The following is a 12,946-nucleotide window of genomic DNA, read 5'->3' as shown; positions in this document are numbered from 1 at the left end:
AATTAGATTTTGGGATAATAGGTGGGTGGGAGATGTGAGGCTGGGTGAGAGGTTCTCATCTTTAGCTAGGGTAGCAAGGGTAGAAGGGGAGGTGGTGAGTAATTGTTTTTCAATAAGAGAGGAGGAGGTTAGATGGAGCCCTATTTTTAGGAGGAATCTTTCGGATAGGGAGTTTGAAGAGATAGTTCTTTTGTTTGAAAGGTTATCAAATATTTCCCTACTTCTATCATAAGTGGATTCCTTGAGATGGTGTAAGTTGAAGACATGTTCTTTCTCAATGAGATCCTTCTATCGATTCTTATGCTCGGGTGAGGATCATTCTGATATTACAACAATGGCATCCCTTTGGCATTACGGTGCTCCTATGAAGGTGGTGGCTTTTGGTTTGCTACTAGATAGAAGGATGCAGAATCTGCTAATCATCTATTCATCCATTGTGTGTTTGCCAGGGGGGTTTGGTATCTTCTTTTATAATTTTTCGGGGTTCTTTGGGTGTTCCCGAAGACAATTGACGAGTTTCTCATAGCTTGGCATGGAGGGGGGATAGGGAAAGAAGGGAAAAGGCAATGGCGTTTAAGTTTATTAGCGACTTTATGGACTTTATGGTTGGAAAGGAACCAACGCTGCTTCAACAACAAAATTTGTGGGTTGGTGCAAGTTTTCAATAGGGTAATTTTTAATATCAAGGATTGGGTGGAAGTTTAGATTTTTAAATATTCTCTTCCTTTCCATTAGGGGAGTTTTGTTGGGTTGGTTTTTTTTTTTTTTTTTGGGTTGTATAACTGTCTCCTTTGGCTTCGGCTTCTTTAATATATTATCATCATTCATAAAAAAGAAAAAAAAAGAAGAAAAAAATTTACTTTAATTAATAAATACATTTAAAATTTAAAAAGGTGTATTTATATAACAAATTCCTTGGAATTTTTACTAGTGTCCCGTTGATATCGCGATATTATTGCGTGAAAAATGCGATATTTTTCAAAGATGCAGAGTTGGTTGATCATTTGTTCATCCGTTACCCATTCGCTAGAGATGTCTGGTCTAGTATTTTGGTCCCTTTTAATGTCTCGTAGGTGATGCCTAGCTTTATCAAGGCTTTATTCCGTTAACGGCATGCTTTTGGAGTTGGGAAAAAGGATAGGTCTACATGGAGCAAGGTATTCTGTAATGGTAATGGTGGCCATAACGACCATCATCGTTACCTTTACGATACGGGTCTTAACAGCTATTACAGCTCTCGTAATGGCCGTTATGGTCTCTCTTTTTTTTATTAAAAGAAAAAAACCCAAGAAACTTGTATCTACTCCGTAACAGACCATTACAGGTTTGTTATGGCCTTTACATGGGGTGTAACGTGCCATTAATGGCGGTTATAGATCATTTTTTGCATAATGGCTACTACGACCATTATGACCCCGTAACGTGTAACGGTTGCCACCATTACCTTTACATAACGGCCTTTACAGCCCCATAACGGCCTTTATGACACACCATGACGTGGAGGATCACTTATCTAGCCGTTCTTTGGACTCTTTGGGGTGAGAGGAATAAATAGAAGTGGGTCTCTGTTACGGGCTATTAGTTGGGCTAAATTGTGTTCCAAGGAATGGGTCCTTTGAGTAGCAAATTTTTATTTTTTTTTATTTTTCTGGTTTTGTTTTATTTTGTTCTTGCCGGCCTCTTGGCTTGTAATAAATTCGATTCTCTTTCAAAAAAAAATCCAATATTTTAAAATATGCAGAGATGTTGAAAATCTCACAATAATATTGTTTAGTGTATTTTTGCGATGTCATTGTGATATTTTCAAACTCTCAGCGATATTTGTCGCACTGCATAGGATGAGCATAAGCTGAAATGAGGATGTTGAGATGGATGAGTGGCAAGATGAGGAAGTATAGAAATAGAAATGAATGCATTTGACGAAGCTTAGGAGTAGCACCAATAGTAATAAGATGATGGGAAGTAGGCAGATAATTTGGCCATGTGCAATGGAGACCAAGAGCTCTGCCGGGGGGGGTGGGTTTGGTTCAAATTGAGTCTCTAGAGGGGCAAGGGAAAGGCCCAAAAAGACATGGAAGGAGGTAGTAAGAAAAGACTTCATGACCAATGTTTTAACTGAGGATGTGGTCCTTGATAGAGTGGAATGGCGGAACATGATTTGTGTAGCTGACCCGAAGGCTTAAATGATGAATTGATGATGACAATATGATTAAATTGGCTTCACCTGGTCTCATATATTTAAAGGAGTCAAATGAGGAAGAAGCATGTATGTATCCAAAAGGATTAACGGTTTTTTTTTTTTTTTTCCTAAGTATGTATGAAAGTCGTCCTTCGTTCCTTATTAGTTTCTAGCTTATTTTTCTACCATGGATCCGCTTTCATGTTTTGTCATACATTACTATCCTGTTCCAGACTCCATTATGCTTAAGTATTTAATGAGCATAGACACAGGTGACACCATTTGATGATCAAGCTTTCCAGATAAGAATGGGAGTGCATGAGAAATATTTCTTGTTACGTCTGGAATATCCTTTTGGAATGAGCATGAGTGTGTATTTGTGGTGCCAAATTATTAAGTGGTCCTCATTTTTCTCCTAGCTGATGGTTTCTGTCCAAGGTAATATGTAACGGTATTGGCTATATGACTCAGGGCATATTGACTGATACGGCCCCAGAATGAACTTTTGTGTGTGGGGGGTGGATCCTCAAACAGGCCTAGATGTAGTTTAAAGTTAGTTTCTAAGCTTCTTTCATGGTTGAAATGAAGAAGTAAAAAAACAAGAGATAAATTGAAAATAAAAATTTTCAAAATGGATCCTTTATGGCTGTATCGGCCCCATAATGGTGCTGATATGGGGTGTATCGTTCATGATGGGCTGGTTCACTCCATATCATGTAATTGGGGTGACTGTTTCCTTTATGTATCGGCTGTCAATATGTAACCATTTTTTTAAATACCATGTGTATTAGGCATGATTATGAATCTTTCTTTCCTGATACAATTGATTGCTCATATGATTTAACCCAACTCAGGTTGTTGCTTGTCCATGTGCACTTGGCTTGGCTACACCTACTGCTGTTTTGGTAAGATTTTTGGAAACAAAAACTTAGTTTATCATGAACAACGTCAATCTTCCTCCTTTCATATTGTGATCCATTTGATTTCAAGTTTCTTTTGATCTATTTTGCCTTTTTTTTTTCAGGTTGGGACCTCGTTAGGGGCAACGAGAGGACTGCTTTTACGTGGTGGGGATATCTTAGAGAAGTTTGCTTCAGCTGACACAATTGTGTTTGATAAAACAGGGACTTTGACAATAGGAAAACCTGTGGTGACGAAAGTAGTAACTTTTGGATGTGAAGAAGACCAGAATTTGAGGTTGAGTAGAGATAGTAATATCCAATGCTTCTGATGTAATTCTGGAGCTATAAATCCCCGCTTCTTGCATATCTTGCACCAAATGAGGATAACTCTGATTATTTCTAGATGGAATCCACGGTTTTCCTTGCAATACCCAAAAACATCAAGTAAAGGAAAAGCCATTATTTTCCTGTGGATTCCTTGTGTGCGAACAGACCATTAATTTGACTCCGTTTCAGTAAATTGTTGATGTTACAAGCATTGCAGTCACAAGCTTAATCATATGTAAAATGTTTTTTTTAATCATTGTTTCATTGTCTTCACTTAGAAATTGGCTGCAAGAACTTATTGACAATGAACTGCATCTTTTGTATAGACAAAATTCAAACTATAAGTGGTCAGAAGTTGAGGTTCTGAGATTAGCTGCTGGAGTTGAGTCAAATACAATTCATCCAGTCGGAAAAGCTATTGTGGAAGCTGCTCGAGCTGCTGGTTGCCAGAATGCAAAGGTAAATTTGCCAACTTTAGCTTGATGCTGCTCATGTCTCACATTTGATTAATTTATTATAATGGGGCAGCAGGTAACCCATCTGATCAATGTTAAGACTCGTGCCATCCATCCTCTGCCAGTCAGTTCTATATTGTGGTCAAGGACAGCTTGATAGAAAGACGCAAGCAAGTGAAAGATCTGTAATTAGGAAGTGCTTTTGAAAACAATTGTTTCACATATTCTAATATTTTCTTGTCAACAAGTATCTTCTGTGTTGCGTGGGTATGCGAGTTGATCTGTTGGGAGTATGATATTAGTAAAAAGAAAATAATGTACTTGACAATGACAAAAAGGTTTTTAGCGCTGGTATAAAAATTCTACTTCGGAGAGGCACAGTTCCAGGTTTTTTACTTTTTGTGCAAGACGATGCTATTTTTTCGCACTTGTTTTTTTAAATTTTTTACGCACACACCCTCACACCCACGCACACCAGAGGACGATGCTATTATCTTTAAGTTGGTACCAAAATCAAATCAAGTTAACAGTAATAGATCATACAACTTTGTTGATTTCATCTTAGCCACAGGTGAAATGTCTCTTTCTAGTTAATCGCTTCTTTTTATTCGAATCCTCTAGTCTTCAGCTAGCCTCATACTTTCCCATAGTTTATGTTAATTGTCTCTTTCAGCTTAATACAATCTATGTGCCCACAGTAATACAACTTCGCATGTATTATGTATGATTTGCGTCTATACACATGTTTGCAGTGTTTCTTCAAGTCCCGGGTTACAAGTATTTGCCTGCTTCCTTTTCTGAGTTCATAGCTTTAGGTATGAATATTGATTTGGATGGACCTGAGAATTCATTATCACAGGCAACAGATGGAACATTCTGGGAGGAACCTGGGTCTGGTGCAATGGCAATGGTTGATCAGAAGGTGGTCTCTGTTGGGAGTTTAGGTTGGCTTCAAAGGTATTTTGGTAACTGCTAATGCTAAGATGCATGGATAGCTTTTCCAGAACATCACATGAGATTCTGCTCTGCCTGCAGAATTAAGAGCTTATTAATGTCAAATCTGGGTGATGGTGTTAGAACTATTTACCCTGGCCTCCTTAGACATGCATTTCTGAAAATCATCATTAGAATGCCAGGGTCTAGGACTTTTGGGGATCCACAGCCATCTTTACACTAATTGCCAATTCATCAAATGGAGATTTACATTTAAATATTCCAGTTGGGTTTTTCAGACACAAGAACTCTTCAGGACCATATGATTTTGAAGTAATCAATTTTGGAAAAAGTCAGAAACATTGCAATTTTGAAAGGTGAACCAAAAGATCAAACAGAAAATATTCAAATAAAAGACACATCATTTAAGCACAACTTGTTATGCAGTCAAACCATGAATATCATAGTATGGTTATGGGTTTGCAACCTTCCTACTTTCTTTTTTGTTCTTTCTTTCCTTTTTCTTTTTTGTTGAGAAGTTGTTTTTTCTTTTCTTTTTTTGCAGGCATGGAGTTAATGAGAATCCCCTTTTAGATGTGGAGTTTAGAAATCACTCTGTTGTCTACGTAGGAGTAGACGGTGTTCTAAAAGGTCTTATCTATTTTGAGGACAAGATCAGAGAAGATGCTAGCTATGTGGTTCAATCCCTATCTAAACAAGGAATTGACACATACATGCTGTCTGGAGATAAGAAGCATACCGCTGAATATGTGGCATCTGTGATTGGTATTCCAAAAGAAAAGGTCAGAATGCTGCAGCCATCGATTTTAACTGAGCCTGGTTCCACTGTTTCTCATTTAAACTGTTTTTGCCAAGTTGCTCTTCGTTGAAGTAGAAATTCTGGAATTTCGCTAACCACAATATGTGCAGTTTTCCCCAAGCTTGTATGTACTTGATGCATATTCTGTTTCACAAAATGGAACAGACTTCTGAATTTTCAGCTCAAATGGCTGTGTTTGCTTGATTATATCAAATTATGCCATTGATCATCTTTGAAACAATTTTACTGTCAGTTGATTTTATTGAGTTAATGTCTTCTCTCTTCTTTGGTGCTCTGTTTTTTCCTTTTCTTTTTTTTCTTTTTCCCATGAGATGACATATCTTTTTCCAAATGAAAGGAAAACTGATTACATAGGCAAGGAGGCTCGAAAAGGAGTGACTATCACCTCACTCCATTGGCAGGATTTGAAACAACTTATGAATGAATGACTGCACAAATCTCCATCAGATAATCACACTGGATGGGAGTGGTTTGTCATCTATTTGATAGTTGAACATTGATGTCTAGCTTTGTTGTTGTGGATGAGTATGCCTAGACCTTGTCACCTTTCTTCATCATGTTTGAGGTGAATGTTATGCTCACATCATATTTTAAATCTTTGTTTAACCTGTAATCTGATCTACCCGGTCTTCCCTTTATGCTTGGATAGTCAGTCAGTTATTGTTGCTATTGAGCACACTGAACTACAGTCCACTCATTGGATCATTTTCTGCATCAAAACCACTATGGACATGGCCCCTATTTGTTCTGTGCATCTCCCATGAATCTTATCACATGGTATTGTTCTGGTTCTCCTAGTAGTTGTCAACCCATCACGGGCTAATACAGTTTTTGTTGGTGCTTATGATCATCTGGAAGACGAAGAATGGTACATCGTGCCAGTAAGATTCCACTAGCACTACCCTTCTGTTGGATCTTCGCGTATGAACCATTCTGCATCCAGCTTTATAAAGATAATTGTCCTATATGGCCTGCTTCCAGTCATGCTTTCATGAACTCAACAAGGATCTGTTTAGAACATCAGCCAAAATGTGAGTGAACCTGTTCATCTACCAGATCAAATAAGAATGTGACAATAGCTGGTCAGAACCTTCTCAAAGAATAACAAATTGGGGTGAATCCTGCAGATGGGAGTGATGACTGATGAGCATTATGCACCATCCACTTCATGCAGTCAACAGCTCTGTCTGCAATATGCTCCCCAACCAGGCTTCGTTCCACGTCATTCTTATTCTGGGGTACATGCAATAAGGCCCAAAACAACTTCAGGGACTGCTGATGTTTTAATTGGAGCTAGATAATGTATAGTAATGCCAAATCTTAACAGTTAGTGAGAAGAATGACGGATGAACCGTAGAGACATGATGGATAGATCTTGGTTATGATGTTACATGCAGAATTAGAGTAGAGTGGAAGAACACAAGCAGAAACATACAAATAAGTTCTACCATTGATAACGTAAGCAATGTATGATCTTTTCAATAGCAAAACTATTAGAGAAATTCTTGGGGGTCCAAATTCTATATCCTTAACTTGAAAAGATTACTCAAGACAAGGTCCTGTATTTACTATTGAGAGGGAGGGAGGGAGGGAGGGAGGGAGCACAAGCCAACTTCCGTGTTCATGGGTCGTGATGGCATCTCTGATCTCTGTATTTGTTTATAATATATGCTCTAAGCATGAGCTGAAAATGGAACAATGTAGAAATTATATTAGTAATTTTGTTTTAATAGCATAATTGAAAATAAAAATGACCAAGAGAATCAAATCTAGAATATTATGTTTTCAAAACCTGGGAAGGGCAACCACGTGCAATTTTGGGTGGAAATTTGGTGCAGCGAAAGGCTGCTAATCCAGGCGCATGCTGGATTGTCTAGGGAAGTGGAGGACAAAGAATGAGTACTATGAAGTCACAGGAAGATTTGTACCTTGGAGCCTACTTTTCAGAAGGGATTTCAGGGATGATGAGATAGAGGAGTTTACTAGTTATTGGTGACGTTGATCTATGTGACTTTGAATCTGGGGCCAGCTGACAAAAGATTGAATCACGAGGCTTCAGGATTCTTCTTGGTCAAAAACTTCTATAATGCCCTTTGGCAAGCTTTGGGCACTATAGATATTCTGGTGCCAATGGCCAACCTTTGATCATTTTTGGGCCCGGCTGGGGATAGCATTTGTCTGGTTTGTGGGTAAAGATAAAATGTTAATTTAAAATCGTCTTAGGTGGAGAATGATTTTAAGAAATATATGCTTTTTATGCTTAAAGTCTGAATAAATGGTGGATCGTCTTTCCATCCGCCTAGGCTTCTTTTTCTGGTAATGAATGAAGCGGAAAATCTTATGGAGCTGTGCTTGTTGGCTGGATTGTGGGCCATCTGGAAAGAATGTAGTAAAGAGCTTTCAATAATAAATTTGATACCACTGGAAAATGATCCTCTGGGCCAAAAGGATTGTCGCCTTTGGCATTGTCTACACAGGCTTTTTACAGGGTGTAAAAAGGAGGAAATAGAGGGATTTTGGCAGTCCAAATATTTGATTGTTTGCGCCGAGTGATCCTCATCATTCTTTGCTCCTTCCATTTTTTTTCTTTAAATCTTTCTTTAGCCTTTTGTCTTTAAATAATTAATCGTTAGCTTAAGGATTGGGATTAATAATCGTTAGCTTTTTGGCCTTGATAATCAGTAGCTTTTTGTCCAAACATTCAGAGATCTCCATCATCCCCTTAATCACACCTGCGCTATAGTCTCCTTATTGCTCAAGGATTGGGATTATTGACCATAAGGCTGGTCTATTGTATTTTTAGTTTTTTCCCTTTTGTGCTCCTGTTTTCTGTTTTTCTGGCTTCTTGCCTCTTAATAAAATTTCATCCTTCAAAAAAAAAAAAAACACTATAGTATGGCATCCTCCTAGTTGAGATTTTATATTCTTCTGTTGATCTGATTATCTGATACATTGATATCTTTGGTGTTAAATGAGAATGAATATTGTCTTGATTGTAGGTGCTTTCTGGAGTTAAGCCAGATGAGAAGAAGAAATTTGTTTCTGAACTTCAGAAAGATAAAAAAGTTGTAGCCATGGTTGGCGATGGAATTAACGATGCTGCTGCATTGGCTTCATCAGACATTGGAATTGCCATGGGGGAGGGTGTTGGTGCAGCCAGTGAGGTATCCTCCATTGTGCTTATGGGCAACAGACTCTCACAGGTATTGAAAAGGATTATCATTTACAACTTCAATGGTTTTTCCTTGTAAGGTGTTCTTGTCATGGTTTGAAGTCTTGCCTGAGTCTAATAAGACTCGTCCAAGTTGACTCAAGACTGTTTAGCACTTGCATTCTTAAGGGCTTGTTCAGTAGATGCCTAAAAACGAGTTCATTTTACAGTTCATCATAATTACGTTTTAGGCATCATGATGTTCGTTATCAAGATTATTTTTAATCTTACCAAAAAGAAATATGACCTCTAATACATAATCATGATTAACTGAAATGTGATAAACTCGTTTTTAGGTGTCTACCAAACAATCCCTAAGTCGTGAAAACTGCAGTAGTGTGAAACCAAACCATCTTAATTTACAAAGGAAGCAAGATTCAACCACGAAGTCAAGATTCAAATATTAAAAGCCATAAAGTTTCATTCAAACTAGAGGTGATTGTGAGTTGTGGCTGAAGAAGCTCTTGGTTACATCCGTTGATTTCAAATATTCATACAGACATCAAATTCATGCATATACGGATTTTTAAGAGCTAATAAACATTTGATGTTACGAAAAGTAACTATGGAGCAAAAGAAAACCATAATAGCACAATGCATTCTCAATCTCCAGTGGTGCACACACATTTGATTAAGGACATCCCTTGTAGTGTTGATTTTTGTCCCACAGAGGGCTTGACAAATTAGAGACCTTGAGAAGCGCTCAGTGGTCAGTTATTTACTCCGATGTTTACCACTCAGACACTTTTGGGGTGCATAGGTGCAAGTGCGTGGTTAAATTACCTAGATGGGATACAAATGCAAAACCTCTAGGTATCAACACAGTGAGTCAGCATTCTTTAAAATTCCTTTCAAATATTTTAAGCAAAAACTCAAGCATTCAATCTTAATTCAATCAAGTACTTGACAGCATCTTGATTTAACTTGGACTGGATCCTCATAGAGTCGGAGAGTTTTTGAAGTCTTTGAAACTTGATATAAACACATGCGTAGGCAGGAAGATCTTCACGTCTTTCATTTCTTCTTCTTTTTATTATAATATATTTATTTATTTGTTGTTGATCTCTGTCTTGGTTGCTTTAAATGTGGGACTTTATATTATATACAAGGGAACACTGAGGCCTGGATTTTCTGCATGCAGTTGCTTGATGCCTTGGAACTTAGCAAGTTGACAATGAAGACTGTCAAGCAAAATCTTTGGTGGGCATTTGCATATAATATAGTGAGTTCTTCTGTGGTGATTATGCTTGCTTTAATTTTCACTCCATTAGATTTTAATTTATTTAATATGGTGCAAATGAACCCATCCACCAAAATTGGAAGGATTTAACAAATCCCCATATGGTTATTGAAGGAGTTGTGTAAGATCTTGCAATTGACTTGTTGATGATGCCGATAAAACATATGATAAAAACTCAGTAGATCTCCCTCTACCTCTTCCTGATATGACCATCCGATGCATACAAGGATGGCCCCATCTTTGCCTTTCTCATTCATGCTCATTCATACTCCAGAGGAACTACAGACCTTTTGGCTTGGGGACACATGGTGTCCTCAAGCCCCAAGTCCGAACAAAGTGGCAAATGGTTTGTTGATCCAGACCATTGATCTGACAGGCCCACATGTATGGACCGTGCTCAACAGGTCTCTTGTAATGGATGTTATAGCTATATAATGTTGGACCCTTTTCCATCGATGGTGATCATTGCGTATTTCTTTAACCATCTATTTGCATGGAAGGGTTAAAGATTGTTCCCTCAGGACATCTTTGGGGTATGGCCAATCCATGACTGAGCCAAAAGCATAAAAGCATGCCACAAGGAAGGCTTCAGAAACAATAGAGACTGACAAATCGTTTTTTAGTGGGCATCGTTTTTCCTCATTGGCACCTTTGAAATTTCGTTCATTGGCACTTTCAATTAGCCTTTTTTATGTTTTTCAAAACTGCCTTCTATGATGATTGCTTTTCAGGTTGGGATCCCAATTGCTGCAGGACTGTTGCTCCCAGTGACTGGGACTATGCTGACTCCATCTATTGCCGGGGCCCTCATGGGTTTGAGTTCAGTGGGTGTGATGACGAATTCACTGCTTCTGAGGCTCAGGTTCGCCTCAAAACAGAAACTTAATGGGAATTTCTCACAGGATACCAACACCAGCTCCAATCCCGATTTGCCCATGGACAAGAATAGCAAATGGGAAACGAAACCTTACCCTGCTAAATGGAGAAATGCCTGATTGGCAGCGCCATAGATCTAACTTACTACATCCTTCTAAAGTAGTAAAAACCACCATTCAATAGTTAAAGCAGATACCCCATCTGATAGTAATGGGTTGGGTTGAAGGTTGACGGAGAACGTCACATCAAAGATTGCAGTCTGCTGGTGGAATGATGATACAGTCAAATGTGCGTTTAATTAAACTAACAGAGGAAGCCAGCAATGAAGTAAAACATTTTCATGTAAACTCATTATTTTGTCAAAAATAAATTGTGTTAAAAACAGCTAAAAAGTATCATGTTCTGAAGAGCTGAGCCTTGTCTCTTTTCTCAGATAAATTTTCCTTCTAAAGGGTGGCTTTCAGAGTAACTTGTACGGATGTTTGTATATGCAGGTTATGAATTTTGAAAGTTGAACAACATCTCCCTCAGACTGTGTCTTCATTTATCTGAGAAGCATAACCAGGAACACCTTTTCCTTTACACCCACCCTGTGTGATGCTTTGTTACTTACGCACGATATCTCTTTATTCAAAAGGAAACATGAGAGGGAGAGAGAGAGAGAGAGAGAGAGATCCTTGTTCGTTTCATTTTTACTTCCCAAATGGATGTAAAAATGGCTTTTTATAAGCGGAGGATACTCAGGCAGGGCATGACACTTGGTACGCAGGCACTCAGAAATTATACGCATGGCATGCATCAGCCCAAAATCAAACTGTCCAAATTGTGGAAGCCACTGTCGCCAAGTATCATTCCCAAAATCAGATTCATTGACACTTTCTTGCTGAAATAGGACAAGAATACCTATTCATTTTTTTACCCTCCAATACATGTACGCAAATCTGATAGTCGGATAATCAAATAAGCCTAATCTTTGGTTCGTGATACATCTAATCTGGGAACCATGATTTGGACAGTTTAACCTAACTTGTGTATCTAATGAAATTTCTGCATGTCATCCATTACACTGCTTGAGAGTCGGAAGTTTCTCTTCTTTTTTAAGTGGAATTTCAACTTGAACTAACGCAACTAGAATTAATTCTCAAGAAACCAAGTTATAAAAAGAGAAATCCCACTTAAAAAGGAAAATCTTTGATGCTCTAGCGAGTGTGGTGGATGAGAATTGTTTCCTAAGCATGCTTATATGAATAGTGAAAAACATTTACCTACGATGCTTTCAATGGTGAGCGTTGAATCGTCACTGTTTTCTATGGAGTTATAACCTAACATAATATGGTAAGACGGATGGATGGAGTCATTGTGGTGGGCCTGCAACGCTGCAGGTGGAGTTACAGCAAGGGCTTCTCCAGAGATGAGATTTGCCAAGGCCCTTGTGAGTGTGCAATACAAATCGTGACCACACGTGCATTATACCAGCCAATGGATGGATTTGATCTCAGATCTACTTGCCGTGTGGTGTACAGCTCTATACCTATATGCAATTAATAAACCGTCCAATGAGATATGTAAAAATTATGAGTGATTTTCACAAATTTGTAGAAGCAGAAACCATTTGTAGGAATCAGGAGGCTAGGCACTGCAAATATATATATATATATATATATATATATATGCAAATTCTATGTTTCTAAAATTGATTAGGTGGCTAACCAAAAATACTAGTCTAAAAATGTAATTTTAGAATTAAAATCACAGGGTAAAAAAAGCACATTTTTAGCAAAGACAAACACACCCCAAGCAAACTTCTTAACTATTCTGACGAAGTGTTTTTTTTTTTTTTTCACACACCACCACACACTCACGCTGTAGTGGGATTTGACCAATATGGGTACTCGAACCCTCAACCAGGTGTTGAAACTCCTGAGAGTCTACCACTGGAGTAAGAGCAAGGACCCAATTATTCTGATGAAGTTGATGTCCAG

General features: G+C 38.2%; 1 protein-coding gene across 2 annotated transcripts in view; it reads left to right on the top strand.

Annotated features, from left to right (window-relative positions):
- The window catches only part of LOC131233419 (copper-transporting ATPase PAA1, chloroplastic), a 55,109-nt gene extending 43,563 nt beyond the window's left edge, over positions 1-11,546 (top strand). Inside the window, exons 10-17 of one of the 2 annotated variants that reach the window (XR_009165243.1) lie at positions 3,034-3,084; positions 3,204-3,376; positions 3,735-3,867; positions 4,723-4,820; positions 5,362-5,599; positions 8,637-8,840; positions 9,958-10,070; positions 10,820-10,970. Coding sequence is in view for 1 of the 2 variants with exons in the window: in XM_058230122.1 (XP_058086105.1) it covers positions 3,034-3,084; positions 3,204-3,376; positions 3,735-3,867; positions 4,723-4,820; positions 5,362-5,599; positions 8,637-8,840; positions 9,990-10,070; positions 10,820-11,083 (1,242 nt within the window). In the remaining variant the exon portion in view is untranslated. Of the gene's footprint in view, positions 1-3,033; positions 3,085-3,203; positions 3,377-3,734; positions 3,868-4,722; positions 4,821-5,361; positions 5,600-8,636; positions 8,841-9,957; positions 10,071-10,819 lie in introns of both variants that reach the window. The other variant, XM_058230122.1, reaches the window with a different exon arrangement.
- Positions 11,547-12,946: the final 1,400 nt, after the last annotated feature.

The sequence above is a fragment of the Magnolia sinica genome, chromosome 2 (assembly GCF_029962835.1).
Source record: "Magnolia sinica isolate HGM2019 chromosome 2, MsV1, whole genome shotgun sequence".
Taxonomy (NCBI): domain Eukaryota; kingdom Viridiplantae; phylum Streptophyta; class Magnoliopsida; order Magnoliales; family Magnoliaceae; genus Magnolia; species Magnolia sinica.
Note: the sequence above shows the minus strand (reverse complement) of the source record. Positions and strands in the feature narration are given on the sequence as shown.